This window comes from Belonocnema kinseyi, chromosome 8 (assembly GCF_010883055.1).
Source record: "Belonocnema kinseyi isolate 2016_QV_RU_SX_M_011 chromosome 8, B_treatae_v1, whole genome shotgun sequence".
NCBI classification, from domain to species: domain Eukaryota; kingdom Metazoa; phylum Arthropoda; class Insecta; order Hymenoptera; family Cynipidae; genus Belonocnema; species Belonocnema kinseyi.
In genome coordinates, this window is record NC_046664.1 from 53,827,591 (window position 1) to 53,846,113 (window position 18,523).

Here is an 18,523-nt window from a genome sequence, read left to right on the forward strand (position 1 = left end):
CCTACTTAAGTCGCCAACTGGCCTGAATGCCATAAAGCAGTTCTTGTTGACCAGGGTCGGTGACTATCATAAAAGTCGTGAGTGTCAGCCTTTAGTCGAATTGCCGGGGACCCTAAACGATATCCACAGGTTCACAGGATCCACGAGCATCCATCCTGCCAACACAGTTGACGAAGAGACGAAGCCCTCCCCCTTCATACCCCCTCAAACTCTTCCTCCTTCTTACAACTCAACAAGGAGAAAGAAGAGGAGAGAGGGTCCAGTGGGCTGGTACCCAGGTTGGAGGTGGACAAAGAGGTGGGACCCTATCCTCTTCCTCCGCTTCCAGTGGCAAAGTCCTAGTAGGCAGTCACAACGCGACCGTAACGCGAGCCAGGCGCACCAACTTTCCTCTTGCAGACTGACCACCTGATCTGCCTCCGATCCGGTGACAATGTGACAGCGCCGGTTCTTTATTCGCAATAGTCAAACCGCCGTCGTCTGAAACGTGTTAGAGCGCGGTCATCAAGTTCCTCACTCTCGGGATCCGGGACGCGCCACAATTTCCTAAAAAGTGACTTCGAAGAAAATAAAGAAAAAGTGACTTAAGTGTATGGCACGTGATTGTGTGTGCAGCAGTGTGTGGTGTTTGAATTTGGAAGAGAAAGGATGTTTCTCGGAGGATTCTTGAAGATTTTTTTTGAGGATCTTGAGAAACCTGAGGACCAAGGAGTGTGAACACGTTGGTGAACACGTGATCCGATTGACAGGGATTAGCTACCTTATTTCGAGAGGAAGAACACACTCGCCACGTGACATCCATCGATCATATATAGGTATGATACGTAATATGCTTTCTGCCTTAGATTCGGTTTCAGAAGGGTGTGATTGAAAAGGTTCTATTTTCAAATAGAATGTGTTATTGGGTTTGAATGGATATTAAAACTATTTCGAGGGGGCCCATTCGGATTGGGTGTACTCTGTCGAAGTGGTTGTTTATTTTGCTTTTTGTAATGGGGCGATTTGTAGTGATCGGGTTCGACAGGGGATCATCAATTGTGAGGGGTTTATACTTGTTACGGGGAACTACTTGTGGTGTACCTGCTCAACACTTGTCGATAGAGTGGCATTTTAAATTTTTTATAAAGCAGGTCATTTTTAATAGAGTGGAATTTTTAAAATTAACTTTGAAGACACTTTTTTATAATTGTTAAAATATGGTGCTGACAATTAGAGGATCTGAATCTGAACAAAATTGTAAAACAGTTGTTGGGTTTGGAATTGAATTAAATTGGTTAATACTTTAAAGCCAAATTCAACACATATTTTACTTTTTTTAGAAGAATCGACTAATAAACACATCATCTTCAAAAACATAAACATGATAGTACATTTGAAGTGTATCTCCTGTTATGATTGACATCCCAACTTATTCTCGGAAATACATATACTCACATTTATGATTCATTTAGTCTTGAATACAAGACAACAATTCTGAGAATTGGAGATGCCCATAAATTTTAGTTACTCTCTTGACTCATTAGACGAATTTTAGGACAATGTGTAAAATGGTGCACACAGGGGGTCAGTCAAGAGATTATCCGAGTGACTCAGGATGTTCCTTCCAGGATCCTAAGGTGACCTGAGATTTAATTATTGATCTTATCTACGGTATTTCAATAAGGATACATAAAGTTAAGCTCCTTGCAATCATTGATTTACAGGGGTACGATAACATATGAATTTAGAAGCATTTGAATTGGAAGAAACTTGGTGAAGTGAATTAGATTCGAAGTGAAGTTACATAAGCATGACTTCGTAGCTTATACGTAATAGCATGCTCAGCATTAAATAAATAAGAGGTTACAATTTCAACGTCGCTTATCGCTACATAAATAATTGAAATTTTTAGAAAGTTCATTCAGTTGTTATTGTCTAATTCATACTTCATATATTCTTTTATTGTTTCGTTTCCAGTGCACCATTTCTAAACATTTCAGTGTTTAAATTCTGTTTATTTTTTATATGAAAAAATAGGAGATATGGTAGATATCTACTATCTAGAATAGAGAAGATTTTTGCATTGAGTAAGTAGAATTTCTACTTTTGAGAATAGTATTTTTCTGCATGCGCTTGCAGCTCACATCGGGCATCAACATCTCCAGCTCGTGATACTGTTTCTCGCAACCACGGTTTAAATAATCACAAAAAATTTATTTAATCGTCTGATTAAGAATATAAATAAAATTAAAGCTTTCGATGATTTACTTTGTTGATAATAATAAAAATAGGGCCGTTTTTTTAAATACTGGTTATTGATAGCTAAGAATTAGAGCGGATAGATTTTTGAACAATTTAATTGATTATCGATGAATCATACATTTTGTATCATTCTCAAAAACATTATTGACTGCTTTTACAGGTTGCTTCACATATTTAGAGGGGGCAATCGAGTTATAAGGTGTGACTTATCTGAATTAGAATAGGGGATACTGAAAACGCGTGAAAAGACAAGGGGAGGTTTTGAGTCTTTGGAATTGATGTGTGGCATAATAGATGTTGACTTTCATTGACTTATTGATCATTGACTCGGAAGAATTCTCTGTCCGTGAACAATATTTCACTGATGAGAGACTAAATCAAATTATGATCTCACTTTTCGAAGTTAAATAAATTTTGAAAATGGACATCATTCTCTGATTAAACTAATAATTCACATCTTATAATTTTGCGAATGGTACGGTTTTTAGATAAGTTGCAAACGCTTTTCAGTTTTTATACTAGTACTTTGCAATTACATTGTTTATACTTAATTAACGGACTCAATTAATCTTTCAATTAGTAAAAATAACATACCAATAGCTTTAGTAATATTCACTGACTAATTATATAATTTTCTTCTGAAACAACTTCCGTCACAACCATCGGTACGCGTCGCTGGCCGAAAGGGGATTCGGAAATAAGATTGCGTAATTTAGATTCACGCTTTAAATTTGGGTGATTAAAATTAAAATAATAGTTTTTAAATGATTAATTTAGGCTGCGGTAAGAAGTTGACAGAAATATTTTTATTCTTTTTTAATTGGAAATTGAAATTGGGGGTGCGGACAATTTTGGTATTTCAATTTTTTACTCCGTACATGTCTCATAAACGACTATTTATAGGGTGCAATGAGAATACTTCAATTAATCAAATAATTTCGGCCCAGTGAAAAAAATGTGTGTGCTAGTAACCGAAGAAAGTATTTAAAAAATGGTGTGAATTCGGTTAACATATTCTGTTCCGTTTTTGGATTTTAAAATTTATAAAAAATATCCTGTTGGGGAAAACTTATGGTGAATTGTTTATATATTCAGTTTTTGCTAGTGAGCAATAGTGGAAAACTAGATTCAAACAATTTTTTTTGTTGCCTAATTTAGATTTTAAGAAACTTTAACCCGTTGATCCTAAAATTTCTTCAGTCTAATCCAAAGGAATCCTATAATATTTTTCGGAACATTTTTTTTTTCATGCAAAAAAAAAATTCCTGAGTTTACAGGCTTTTCATTCAAATATAGGGACAGTCTAGATTTTTTCAAGATTACCGAATTTTCTACAGTTTAAAAAATTTTCAAATTAGCATTTTTAAATTATAAAATCTAATCAAAAAGTCTGGAAATCTTACAGAAAACATCCGTAAAATTAGAAAATAACTGAAAATTTTGTAAATTCTGCAGAAAATTCGGTAATCATTACAGAAAATCTTTGCTGTCCCCATTTTAATTGACATTTTTTTTTAACTGACATTTTATCTTGTAACCTTAGCAGAATTTTTTTCTACGTGTTTTTATCAATGCATTTTGAGATTCTATGTTTTATTAATTTTTTCTTGATTTTGGAAAGTTTCAAACAACACAATAGTTTCCATTTATATTATTGTTCACTAGTAAAAGCTGAATATACAAGAAGTTTGCAATAATTTTTTCATGTAATAGAACATTTATTTTAAATTTTCAAATGCAAAAATCGAACATACGATATTAACCACTTTCAATTTTTTCTTTTTTCGGATACGAGTCCACAATTTTTTTTCACTTGTCGAAACGATTTCATTAATCTTCGCAATTTTAAGGCGCCCTAATGATTATAAGAAACTCACAACGATCGGAAATAGTAGAAAATCAGACTTAAAAAATTAATCATCAAACAGCATTTAAAGTCCAGTCATTGTTAAGTTGAATAAAAGAGTAAAAAATTCCTATTGATAATCTAAACGTCCTTAACATCCTTAAAGTAATTAAAGTTCCAGTCTTTGGAAAGTACTGAGTACAGGAGCAATGATTATTTTATTTATTGGAACCATGTTACAATTTTTATTAAATTAGCGTAGATATAGTTTTTTTTCAGTTATACAATTTCGAAAAAATTGAACTTTCGAAAAAATAAGTGAAATTTTAATTATAACTGCAAAGCAGTGTGAGCTTCATGTACATGAGCACTTCTTTAACATTCTTTTAAACCCAGTCTAATCGGCTTTATTGACAATAATTTAGCTATTTAATCTGAAAACCAAAATCAATCAGATCATACACATTACAGTGGTTCTTCTTTTAGGTTCCTTTTATAATTATATTTATGGATATCTGTCAGTTTTTAAGCATCCATTTTTTTAAATCAATATAAATATATCATATAAGCATCAATTACATTTGTCATTGGTTTTTTCTATGAACATTTCTGAATAATGAATGTAGAAAAAATTACAGAATTTTCAGGAAAAGTTATTTAAAATATCATCAAGTTGATTAATTTTTCATTTGTAATATAATATAACTGAAAAATATACCAATTTATATGTTAAAAATTGAAATTCGGTCTACACTTTTCACTGACAAGAGGGTTGAAAACTTGAAATTTTCTAGTCATAATTAGTTACCTTTTTCTGATAACTCATCAACAATTTTCTAATAAATTTAATCTATTAGTTAAATTAATTATTATTATAAAATTGATGTTATTTTCTTACTCTACAGACCTACAATCATTCAAATATCAATTTACAAACTTCCGTGATTCTTACTTCTCTTCCCCTTTTAAATTCATCCTCGAATATGATTATGATCCATATCGCAATAAACCAACGATCTAACCGTTTTTTGGACTTCCATTTTTTTCTCTGCTTCGAAAAACACTATGATTATCAAGAAATCTTCTAGAGATACCATCGTATAATTTGTTTTGCAGTCACTTCTCCCTTTCTATAAAATAAAATCATCATCAGTCACCTTCGTATTCAACAATCGTCCGAAAATTGACCAATAGTCACCTCAGTCGTCCTCAAGTTTGACGGGTGGCAAATGAGCTGATTAAATATCATGAAACTTAGAGTAAGTGGTAAATTAATTTGCCGGTCGATATTGATAAGTCATATTTTGATTTTTTGCTTTGATGATTGTATGATGAGAGTGTGATATCCGGTAATAATTTTTTGATGTGAAGAAAGAAATGACAATCAAATAATGTTGTAGAAAGGTTTCTTGACGATTGTTGGTGGATTGTTCGATGATTATTGTATGACTATGTATTGAATGAATTATATATATGGTGTATTTTAATAGGAAGAGAGAAGTGAGAGTCTAAAAATTATGAATGATTTCTTGGCGACTGTGATGGTTACATGCTCTTGGACAATCAACCGGCAATCGTCCAGCGAACATCCAACAACATTCTTGGACTTTCACTTATCTTTTCCTATTAAAACACATAAATTTCATAATTTGCCGAATCAACAACCATCAAATAAAATTATTTGCCTTACATAGCCCAAATCAGATCAAGTCATCATCGGGTATCATATTCTGATTCCACAACCATCCATAATATTAAACATTCACAATCAATCATATAATTATCATCCAAGAATGATGTGCTTGAAGTTCTGAACGTTTAAATGAAGGAAATTTATTACTGATGACTTTGTAAACCAAAAAAAGTTCTAAAATGTTTGCCTATTTATATTGGAAATAATTTATTATTGGAATAAAATTATAATGTATATTTTAAGTTACAATAGGAGCAATATTTATGGGCAAAATGGAAATGGGGGGAAATATTTTGTTCATTTGAACTTTCGGAACTTCAGGTACATCCAAGAATGATTTTCAAATCATCCAACAATTTGTTTCTACTTTTAATTCGCCTGCTTAAAAAAATGTTATCAGAGTATTTACGCATAACACACATCCAGCAGTCAACCAAAAACCGAAAACAATCTTTCAAAAATTATTCCAAACTCTTCTGATTATGAATTAATCTTTTGCAATTCTCTCCAATTCGCAAATTAATAATAATCATCTCAATTAGAAAACATAAACAAAATTAAGTATCTTGATACAATCGACAAACAATCCTTTTGCTCTCAAGCCTCTTCCTCTTTAAACATCATCATTGATGTCACTTCGTCGGCTCACAATAATCCAACAATCATCTAACAAACTTCCTGGATACTAGTAATTCTCCTTCTACAAAATAATCATCCAAAAATTACCAAAAAACCTTATAGAACTCGCACCTATTCGAAAATCATGATAGAAATCACAAATCTTCTGCACAATTATATATTTATCACAGCATCCCGCAATTATCAAAAAAAGCTTCTCATACACTCGCATTTCTCCTGTTTCAAAAATCAAACACCCGCCTTACTCACAACTCGATTACAAATAAACAAGAACAACAATCATCCACAAAGTAACGAAAATCTTCTGGAACTCTCATGAATTCTCAAATCATGATCAAATAATATCCTCTAATATCCAATAATATCCTCTAATAAGAAACCCAGACAAAAAATCGTCCAATTGTTGGACGACAATTCTTTTTATCACGCACTTCTTCAAAAACCATCAACTGCTCTTCCCATTATCATCCAGCAATCATCAAACAAACTGCCGAGAAACTTAAATTTCTCCCTCTTCTAAATTCACACCCGACTGATTCATAGCTCTATTAAGAACGAAAACAAACAAATCTCGCCTCATCTTCTCCTTCAAAACATCATCAACTGCTCATCTCGTTATCATCCAACAATCTTCAAATAAACCTCTTGCATTTCTCCCTCTACAAAAATCACACCCGCCTGATTCACAACCCCTTGCACATATGCGTGTGTGTTCTAATACTAAACCTTATACATTGCTATCAAACTTACCCTGGTGGCAATTTCTCACCCCTTTAACCCTAATATCTCTCTTTCTCATTCACCTTAGGGGGCCCCGGGGGCATATAAGACATGTAACATAGTGGGAAGTCGGCCGGTTGGTTAGGGGGCCGAGGGGGGTCGGTCGGATTTCAAAGGAGAAGGAAGGGTAGTTCGCGGTCCGCGGAGGTTGGTCGTTGGGTCGGGGGGTAAGGTGGGCGTACAAGCGGCCGCGGAAGGGAGAGGGGTTTCGCGGAAAGCCGCGTGGGGTGAGGACGGTTAAGAAGTGCGGTGAGGGACGATAGGGGGAGTTACCGACAGAGGTGGGGAAGTCTTAGGAGGGGCGCTTAACGTCACGGGCGCATTCACTCACCGGCCGTCGCCGACTCAGGCCGTGCTTGCGCCGCACACGCAACCCTCCATAGAAGGTCAATTTATTAAACCTTTCCCCTCAACCCATTTCTTATCAGAGTTTTAGAGTTCATGAACCACGACCCTCAATGATTTCGGTTATCGGGCGTGTTGCTAAGATTTCAAATTTGGCGCGTCAAATTGTTATTTTGATTAGGATGTGCGACAGTGATTGGTTGAAGACAGTGTAATGAAGATTTTCAGTTGGCTGATAATTTTGGAAGATATGTCTGTGCCCCGTTTAATCTTATGCGACCCACGCTCTCGACCGGGTGGAAGATACCTGTTAGTGCGACTGGTGTGATGGGAGTGAGGATCAGCTGATCTTTCGGGGAGTCAATTTAAAAAAAATACATATATATATATGTATATATGAATGTGCATGAAATGAAGCTGTAGATGTATGGTTGTGTGCTTCCGGTTTTCGCGCCAACGTGATTTCATCGCGCGCAAAGGATCTTCCACGTGTCCTCGTAATTGGACGTCTTTTCCAAAAAGGCAAAGGGAAGTGGTTTAGAGTTTCCGAAGAGTTGAAGAGATTAGTGAACTTGATACAGGTAACGTGGTTTTTTTTTTAACAATGTGGCTTTTTCTGAAAAATATTTTAAAATAATCTTTCATAAAAGACTATTATGGTAGATATTTCGAAAGGTGTGAAAAAACCAAAATGGGAAAAATTTATTTGAAATATTCTATATGCAGGTTCTGTGCCAATTAACATGATTGATTAAACAGATCTCAAGCTGTAATTCTGTATAAAAAAAAACTTCGAAGATGGAAGCCATAATTTGCGACCGGTTATACTTGACAATTGCGCTAATTGTCAATATACGAAGGTTCTAATCTATCCATTTTGCAAAGAAACATAAAAATGCGGCATAACATTAGTAGATTACTTGTAAAATTATTAGTGAGGCCTCGAAGCAAATCGCAAATACGAAATAATAAAACATGTTCTTTGGGGAACTACTTATAATAATTGTGGGACTCAACAATTGAAAATAAAAAAGTACCATGTTTCGTGTAACTATTAGTGGCCAGTCATACTATGATTCTAGATGTAAGAAGAGTACAATAAAGATTCTTAAAGGAATAAAACAGATATTTTCACGGACAACTTATTTTAAATCTTATTTTGCAATCCTTTTTATAAATTTAGAAATACACAATGAAAATTGATCGTATACTTTTCTTTTTAACCCTTAACGGTCACACCTCAAGATACACCTTCAGATATTTTTTTCTGAAAAAAACCCAAGAATGGTGTTGAAACAATACAAAGTAGGAGAAACATATCTCCAAAGCCTCAGTTATAATTGAACTAATTTAAAAAAATACTAGGAAAAAACGTAGATAATCGAAAAAAATCGGTTTTATTTCCTTGCTATAAAAATTGCACAATTTTCCATTGTCATTGCAAAATTTGTTGGATTTATACTTCTATAATTGACTATATTGATCCAATTTTATATGGATCACAAATACTGCTCAATATTAGCAATTTCTGGTACCCTGATTACTACCATTATTTCTTAAACCTAAGCTAAAGTTTACATACTAAAAATATTATAAAATGGGTTTTTACTACAGAAGACAAATGTTTTTATAAGAATTGTTCCTTATATAATATAACATCGATGTCCAAGGTTCGTTCAGAATTCTTCACTCTAAACCTGAATTAGTAAAAATGTTATTGAATGACTTATTACATGAGTGTACAACTGACGAAATAGTAATATTTTAGCATTCCACTACTGGAATAAGAATATCACATGCTTATTTTACTAATATTAATGAGTAAAGATATCGACCAATTTTTCAGTGATTTTGACTACTAATCAATTGGTAAACTTTCTTTTAGATTAGGCTATAATAACTGGTGTACCTGAAATTGAATGACACTACGTGTATTGTCAGATGCGCTGTTGTGTTTTGGCAACTTTCGTGATGTACTGACTACATTTATCGCAAATGAAGTACAGTAAAAAAAGATTTAATTTCGTAAATATTTATCATTTTTTCATTTTCGCAGAACAACTTGTAAATATATTGTATGCTGAAGGTAACTTATTCTATTGACAAGTTTTGCCAAATAAACCCATATTATTGTTTCTATGGCATCTATTTCTATAACCTTCTGTTATTTATTGTATGCAGTCAAAAATAATGTAAATACTTACACTATTTCACGAATTCAAATTTAGAGAACATATTAATTTGATTACACTCAACACAATATTTGAATAAAATGCATGCTTCATTTGATATAGGTTTAAACAAATATTGTATTGAATTAAACAAATATTTGATGGACAGAAATAAAACTTATTTAATTAAAACGCATCATTGTTATATGGCAGGGGGTCAAACAAATGTTAGTAAATAATATATTTTAAAACTTTTTTGTACTTTAATTGCACATTTAGGATGTTGAAAAGATTTGTGCGATTTTAATACCACAATTTTAATTTTATTTTATATGATTTTAATTGAAATTGTGGAATAATTTGTCATTTTAAATTCGATGCCACTTTTGCAGTTATATTTATTAATATGCGGTCTAGCGTGAATATTAAAAAGTAATTGATTATTTTCTTCCTCACAATTTGATTATCTATTTATGGAATATGATGTTTCTATTAAGAGTCATCTGTCACATTAAAAATCTTGCGGATAATATTCAAATAACTTTTACCACAGTTGAGAAATGTAGGTTCTTTAAATTATTATCTGATATTCGCATATAAAAAAAAGTACTATAAATATTACATAGAACTAAAGGATATTTTATTTTTCCGGTTAACGTATCTATAGCCTCTCTTTTTACCAAAAAGTGTGATTTACCGCAAATTCAACTTCAATTTTTGTATTTTATAATATTCCTGTCTCGTACAGGTGCATAGATATTTCTCAACCTGACCACATAAAATGGCTTTTGTATATAATCGTGATAATTTTAACTCTATCCAAACGTCCTCAAAACGTCACGAGGACGTCTTTTCTCTTGTCTAAATAATGTTCTTTGAACACTGTGAGTGAGGTCGTTCACATCATTTGTTTTACCTGCTGTGTCCTTCTTTCTTTAAACGACATTAACAGAATTTAATAACTGACATCGAGAACTGACAATTTGTCTCCTTCACTGAAATTACATTTTATACTCGTAAAGTTAAATATATCATACTCAAAAAAGTCTTCTTTGATTTGAAAATTTCATATATTTTTTTCGTTCTTTTTTCCATTTGTTACAATTTTGTAAGAATGGAAAGGAGAACAATTTATGAAGCCAAAATTAAAAATTACTTTGTCATGTTTTATGGTATGGAAATTAGTATTTTGTTAAGGGAAAAGGTGTTCTGTATGTTATCATCAAGTTTGACACTTACAAGGGTGAGGAAAGATTACAGCGTAAATTTGAACCTAAAGTCTGTTTAATCGGCCAGAAAACTTTTCCTGGACACGTGCAAGTTTGACAACTAAGATTGCGAGGAGTCGAAGCGTGGCGCACAGTAACGGTTCACAATTTCACGGCACCCAGAAGATTTTACACTTCCTCATAGACCATTTATCTTGGTCAGATCAAATCTCTTTTTTAAAATCTCAATTCCAAACTTTTTTCGCCCCTCAAAAATAAATCACCTACTTATTGTGCTTCATTTGATGCAATTTGTGGAAATGACGCCAGGTGTTATCACGACAAATTGTAAATAAAATAAAACAATAGCAAATATAACACTGAACGAAAATTGTCAAGGTAATCAGTTTATAAATTGAATATTTTAATAATCATAGGAATATTAGTCTAATAATGTCATTCTCAGAGTTACGTTGCACATAAATAAAATAAATATTACCTGCGACGGAAGTATTTAAACAAAAACAATACTACAGATAAATTAACAATTAAGATCCGTTTTTTCCAGGCAATATACACTTCGTACTCATGTCCATAAAAGTAGTCTCTAAAAAAGTGACAAATTGCATCTAAAGTTTAAAAAAAAATCGACCATTACTGCTCTCTGGCAATTACATACAATTTTTAACAATTATTGTAACTGCAATGAATGAAAACTGAAAATCCAGATACTAATTTAAAGATTACAAAATAAATTATAAGTTGGGTAACACGTGTGATTTAAATTATATTAAATTTTCTTTACATTTGAATAAGTTTGAAATCTCTAAATTGTCGGTAGACATTAATGTCGAGATTTCTCGAGTAATTAAGACCTTGATTTGTATATAACTGTAAATGTATATATGAGTAAATTTGTCGTAAAGGACTAAATGTGTATTAAATGCATGAAAACAAATTAGATAAGTTAGATTTTGTCGATCTCGGCCTGGGAAAGTGTTACATTTTTAATGTCGAAGAAATTGTGCACGAATTGCTTAAGGTGCACTGTAACTCGATTTATTCTACGAATCGTTTGTTGTTGCACGCAGATGTCACGAAGTTTTCTGGATTGCTCAACTTTTCCGCATTGTACATATAAAGGCCGCAATCGACGTTGCATTCCTTTCACAAAACGATATTTATCCCACTGAAAATTCACTCGCTTTCACTGTATACTTTCGATGATGAATTACTCGTAAAACCACTTGGCTAACATTCTAATTTTAAGCAAAACTGTGAATCCTCATAGGATTATTACACCAACAGTAAGTCAGCCTTCAGTAATGGACATCCCTCTCTAATTCCGCCTGGAATATTATTTTAAATAATAAAATAAGTATTATGACAATGTCTGTCCTGCAATTTTTAAGAAACTTTGTACAAAAACTAATGACGCAAAAAGGCTGAAACGCTTCCTGTAATTTACTCTCCGCTGTGTAAAGTATTGCAAAAAGTTTGAGCAGTAGTAAGAAACAAAAAATTTGTTTTGATTTTGCAGGAAGTCGGTGAAATAATTCGAGTGGAAAAAAATCTGGGCCAAAGGTGCGTGTATGGAAAATTCGAGGGCAAAAGGGAGAACAACGAGGGGAGAAGAGAAAAACGAGGCAAGGTGGCCTCGCGAAAAGTGAAGGACAACGGAAGAGGGAAATATGTCGAGCGTCGCGGAGAGTCCTGACGGAATGGCATTACAGTCACACTATTCCCTCCGATGGAATAATCACCAAGCCCACATTTTGCAGGCCTTTGAGGCTCTTCTACATGCTGAAATTCTCGTCGACGTGACCTTAGTTTGCACGGAAACCAGTATAAGGGCGCATAAGGTCGTCCTCAGTGCCTGCAGGTAATTACTCTACCAGTCATTATTCCTCATTTTCAATTTGTTCTTCAATGTTTATTGATTATTAAGTATCTATTACTGCTGAACCGCAAAATAGCCCTTCCATAATAATCCTTGGATCGCAACGAGACCGAGAATTCCATTCATGAAGCTCCCCATTCATCTTCGCTTTCCCCTCCTTGGGTACGATTCGGTTCGATACGAAATTCCCCTCAGAATGAAATACGGATGACTTTACAACTACTGTCGGATCATTTTAAGCCCCTTACAAATTCGTCACGCCCAAAGATCAGTGATTGATGTTTTCAAAATAGACCACCAATAAAAGACTCATTCAGTTATTTGTAAGACCTAATACAGGTGCGTGAAAACCGAAGATCTCCTTTATGAAAGCTAATTTTTTCCCAGATATTAAATTTAATTCACTAACATAATTACTTATTTAATTGATTTAAAAGAGATAATTAAGTATTTTCTTTTGTTGTTGTTGCAGTCCATTCTTTGAGAGGATATTCGCTGAGCATCCTTGTAAGCATCCGGTCATAGTGTTAAAGGATTTTCCAGGTCGTGAGGTAGCCGCATTGATCGACTTTATGTACCGTGGTGAAGTTCGCGTGGGCCGTGAAGAACTTCCTGGTTTGATGCGAGCCGCGGAAAGTTTACAAGTGCGAGGTCTTGCATCCTCTGAACCGAGACCGGCCAGTCCGCCGGAAACACCAACCACCGATTTGATGGGTGAGCCATCAACGCCCGAAGGTGCGAGACAAGGAACTCCCGAAGAGGACGACAACGTCTCGGAAAGTACGGCACCAGCCAGCAGGGATATTTTCCCTAGGGACCACAGATTACCCCACATGAGCCACCTGAACTTCTCTTTGAGAGAACTCCGTGACTCTTGTGGATCACCCCTAATGCCGAGAAGGAAGCAAGCCAGGCCGAGGAGAAGGTCCGGCGAGTTGGTTCCACAGGACCTCAGCAGACCCCATCCACCGGCCAGTATCAGCCCACCATCGAGTGGTCTGAACCTTAGCAACAACCAACATCAACAGCAGCAACATCAGTCCTCGCCCAATCAGCAGGAAGACATAGCTGAAAACCTCTCTATGAAGAGGTCCGTTTCCCCTCCCGGTATCAACGAACACAACATAAAGACGGAAAGTGAAGATGCCAGTAGTCCGAGAGGATCTCCCTTAACTGGTACAAGTCTTCATGCAGAGGGATCACTGCCCGATCTACAACAGAGTCTTCCCACTATGACGGCGTTATCCCTAACCCCGCCGCATCATCAGAGTGAGTACCTGACAAGTTTGGGACAACTGGCGGCGCAGTGGCTCCCAAATCACCCCCAAAGTCAACTCCACGGTCACCATCCACGGGAAGACAGCCCGCACAACAGGTCTCATCCCTACCAACAAGGAGACTCTCCCATGACTCCAAGAAGGTCAGTCGCAATTTTTCCCATGGATGGAGTCACGCCCTTAGGAGGTGCAGCCGGCCTCTTTCCACATGGTGGTCTGGACCGAGGGTCGCTTTTGGCTGATCTCCATGATAGCTTTAAGCCCGAAACCCTACATGGCCTATTTGGCGGAGCCAGTCTGGGTCACCACCCAGGCAAGAAGCCAAAGAAGCACCGAGGTGACGGGGATGGACCCAGAAGGTGGAGTGATCATGGACGCGGTTTGCCTGTCGGCAGGCCCAAAGGACAACACAGTGCACCCAGAGGTGGACCTCCCAGATCATGGACCAATGCTGAGCTCACTGAGGCTCTGCAGCATGTTTGGAACAAGAAGATGACAACCTCTCAGGCGAGCCGAATCTTCGGAATTCCTTACAACAGTCTGCTGATGTACGTTAGAGGAAAGTATGGAAAGAGTCTCAAACTCGAGCAGCTCCGGAGGGACTGCACTGGTGCAACGACCGGGGAAGTGATGAACTCATTGAACAACAATGTCAAGGCTGCCGTCCAACCACCCCAGATGCCCCATCCACTTTCCGGCATGACCCATCCTGGCGATGACAACCCTTTCCCACACCATCCGCTCCTGGGTGGTAATCTTCCTCAGGGATTCTTCCCGGATTTTGGTGCGGCTTTCCCGGTCCCCGTCAGTATGGTTCACCTCTTGCCGCCTAGCGAACAAAAGGCGTACGAGGCTCCGAATCCAACCAGTGGGGGAAACTGTGGCAACAGTGGCACCAGCAGTGAACGCACCACGAGAAGTAGATCCCCATCACCGATGCCACCTAACCATGAGAGCATACCACAGCCTCCTCAATCAGCGCCAGCGCTTCTTCAGCAAAATGGAGCCAATTAGGAGGACTCGGTCCTGGGTCAAGAACTGGCACGAGAACTGGTATTTTGGGATTTTGGATCCAGTCTTTTTGGAAACCACGAACCAGTTTTATCGGCATGGAGGAATCAATTTCTTTGAGAACCAGGATCCAGGATCGATAACCACACGAGGCTACAAGATCGCTCACCGTCACCCCGGAATGCTCCTCACAAGACTGATTCATCAGCAGGGTAAATCGTCGAATGATTACGTTTACCCTGCGTTATGAAACTAACGTTCGCGCATGCATGCTCTTTTTTTTAATCACTTTCAAGGCCAGCCGCACGCCAGAATACGCTGATTTTTATTGTCATTTCATTTCTCCGTCGACTGCTTAACTCAAACCCGAAATGTCCGCGAATGAAACTCCAGTAACTAGGAAACTTTCCCGGTTGATTCACAAATTGAAGATAAAGCGAGGGTCGGATTTAGTCGGGGGACATTGAAATAACGTTACTCCATCTAGCAAAGTGAACCATTTTTTTCCATTATAACGTGTACAATTTTTGCTCATTCTCAATACTGTGCAATTAAAAAGGTGTTGGGACAAATTATAGGAAAGAACTATTTTTAATTTTAAGGTAAGGAGGTGATTCTATGTAGAAGAACAGATTCTTAATTAATAATTTGTTTAAAAAATACTTCATTCATTTTTTTTTATTTTCAAAATTTTATGCAGAGCATAAGATTATTATTCAGGATTATGAGGACACCTAAAAAACTTATAATTGAAAACATAACCTCACTTCTTGCAGGTTGTCTTCGGAACAAAAATAGGGGTTCTATGACGCGGAATGTAATAAACTTTTTAATTATTTGTTACAAATTATTATACCTATTTCGGAAATATCCTTCGAGAAATGAGCGCATGTTTTAATCGATAATTTTATATGAATTTAGGTGCCTTCATACTTCTGGATGGTTCAAAGGATTTTCAAGCCTAGTCTTAAGTGTTAGCAAAAATTAAAGACGAAAAAATATACCTTTTTCTAGAAGACAAGAATTACATTTTTTCAATGATTTTTTTTCAATTTTTGCAAATTTTTGGTTGTTGAGTTTTACGGGCCTTTCATTCGCGGACAGTCAACATTGCTACAGACAGTTCCTGCTATATACTGAGCGTTAATATACCAAATAGTGCTGTACATTAATGAGAGAAAGAGTGAGAGATAAACGCTGATAAGATAGTCCGGACACGGCTTGTCCGAATTTGTGAACCTCGAATCGCTTTTTTTTTTAAATGATAAATAGGCGCGATTCCCGTTAAGAGAAAGGCACCACGATTATATAAAAGGAGGGATTTTATCATTTATCAAATAGGCTATGATTTAATGCTCGTTTAATTTTTATAAAATGCAAAAAGTACCAAAGAAAGGGCAGTATTTATCGATAGGCGAGCATTTTTAACGTGTGCAATAAAAATTGCGACTGCGTCTTATTTTTAGTTACTTGTAGTTAATAAGAGTTTAATGATTTTAGTCACGTGGTGTCAACAGTCGTTCCTGTCCTCACGGATTTCTCATTCTTGAATTTTGTATTCTTGTCCATTTTATTTTTATTTTTGTCGAGTTAGAAAATTACTCTCAATTTAGAACCGAAGTTTATAGCGTCTTAGCTTTATTATTTCTGGTATCGGGAGCGAAATCAGAACGGGAGGGAATCAGGCTTAATTTTGGCTCGAAAATTCGGAGTAAAAATTTTATTTTTCTACGAAATTAGTGAGGATTTGAACGACTTGTAAGTGGATTTGCGTTTCTCTTAACGGTGATCGATCGCAGTTTACGCACACACAAAATAATAGGTAGCGAAATCTTTCTACAATGGTCAGGGGTAATCACAGGGTGTCACGAGCTTGCCAAGACTGTGGAAAAAAAGATGATCTCTTTTCATGTTCATTTTGCCCCGAAAACGTGGGATTTGTGCAATTACGTTTTATTATTTCGAATTGTCAATAAACTTTTTTAAAATATAATTTTTTTATACCTTTAATTAAATCGTTTATTTTTTTCCTTCTGTTAAAATCACACATTATTTTATTTTTTAACGTTTTAAAAAAATTACGAGTTTTTTTTATGATTAACATTTTGGCAAGCTCGAAGACTGAACCTTGCTTCAGAACGAACAAAAGCGAGAGAAAAAATTGCGATGAACTCAAATCGTAGACCACACTTTTAACAACAATATTTCGAATTTTGACAACCAGACGGAAGCGCAGGGTAACTAACACATCAGGGATAGCCACAGACAAATCTACGATAGATAAAGAAAAACTACATATTAAACTATAAAGGTAAAACTAATTCATAAAGAAGAATTATAAAGCGTACGTTTATTTCGGTAAAAAGAGAAAATGAGTGAATGGGAATTAATGAAATTGAATGAACGAAAGTGAGTACAAGAAATTGAGTGATTGTATTAAAGGAGTTGTGAAGAAAAAACCGTTAAAAACAGCGACTGTGGATATTATAAACAATTAAATACTCTACAAAAAATCGACGGAGGTGCAACCGGTATGGAAGATAAAAAGTTTAGAGATTGCAGGCTTTCAGCCCCAAACAGCCTGTCAAATACAAACTGATATTATTATTGATTATTAATGCTATATAAATATATATAAATTATTCTATATACAGGGTGTTCCAAAAGAGTTTATAACTGCTGCGACGAACTGCACCGCTCTCTCTCTTTCTCTCTTCCTCTTTCTATCTCTCCCTCTCTCTCTGTCTCTTTGCACCAAAGGATTGTAAATAATTTAGATTTAAAAAAAAATTAGAATAATAATCAATTATGGTTAATAATCAATTATGATTAATAATCAATAATAATGAATCTCAAACTTCACTAAAAGTGCAATGAAACACACAAAAAAAGGCAAAGACTTTTTCTAATCTTCGACTCCGCGATTCATATAAAAGAATCGCAGGAGGAAGCGGTGCCGTTCCGTCGAGGATGGTTCTAAGAATTTTTTTAATCCACTCTGTCGACAAGTGATTACGTTTTAATAATGTGTGAGAACTCGTGCGAATAGTATGGAGAGAAAAAAAAAAGTGTGAAATAAAAAAAGTGTGATTGATTTCAAGTGCGAGTACGTACATAGACATAATGTGATAGGCACCATGTGCGGACTTCAGTATTATTTCGCAGTTAACGAGGAAATCTCTACGAGTTAGGTAGACTTTAAAAAAGGGACATGAAGAAAAATGTGAGAGAAGACAAACCCCAATGTCTGTTTCGTTGTTGTAATGATCCCCCTCTGTAGAAAGAAGGAAGACGCCCAACTCTCTCGGCAGATAAAGTTACGATAATAACTTTAAGAGAAACTATTTGGGGCTTCATGATTTTCCATCACGCAATTTTTAGCAAATAATGAAATTATCAGCGCAATTGGTTA

The 18,523-nt window shown here is 35.6% G+C and overlaps 1 protein-coding gene across 3 annotated transcripts; it reads left to right on the forward strand.

The window, feature by feature from the left end:
- The first annotated feature begins 348 nt into the window (after window positions 1-348).
- Window positions 349-18,168, forward strand: LOC117178311 (protein jim lovell). 3 transcript variants are annotated; one of them, XM_033369687.1, is made up of 3 exons: window positions 349-815; window positions 12,464-12,805; window positions 13,296-18,168. In XM_033369687.1, exons 2-3 carry the CDS (start codon window positions 12,615-12,617, stop codon window positions 15,112-15,114), a joined length of 2,010 nt encoding a protein of 669 aa, XP_033225578.1. In that variant the 5' UTR covers window positions 349-815; window positions 12,464-12,614; the 3' UTR covers window positions 15,115-18,168. The 3 variants fall into 3 exon arrangements, with proteins under 3 accessions (XP_033225578.1, XP_033225580.1, XP_033225579.1); XM_033369689.1 differs by lacking the exon at window positions 349-815 and adding an exon at window positions 1,563-1,616; XM_033369688.1 differs by lacking the exon at window positions 349-815 and adding an exon at window positions 7,555-8,125.
- The last annotated feature ends 355 nt before the right edge of the window (window positions 18,169-18,523 follow it).

Coding starts and splice junctions, on each gene's coding strand:
- LOC117178311 (XM_033369687.1), top strand. CDS start 12,615: ATGTCGAGCGTCGCGGAGAGTCCTGACGGAATGGCATTACAGTCACAC. Junction 12,806..13,295: donor GTCGTCCTCAGTGCCTGCAG/GTAATTACTCTA, acceptor TTGTTGTTGCAG/TCCATTCTTTGAGAGGATAT.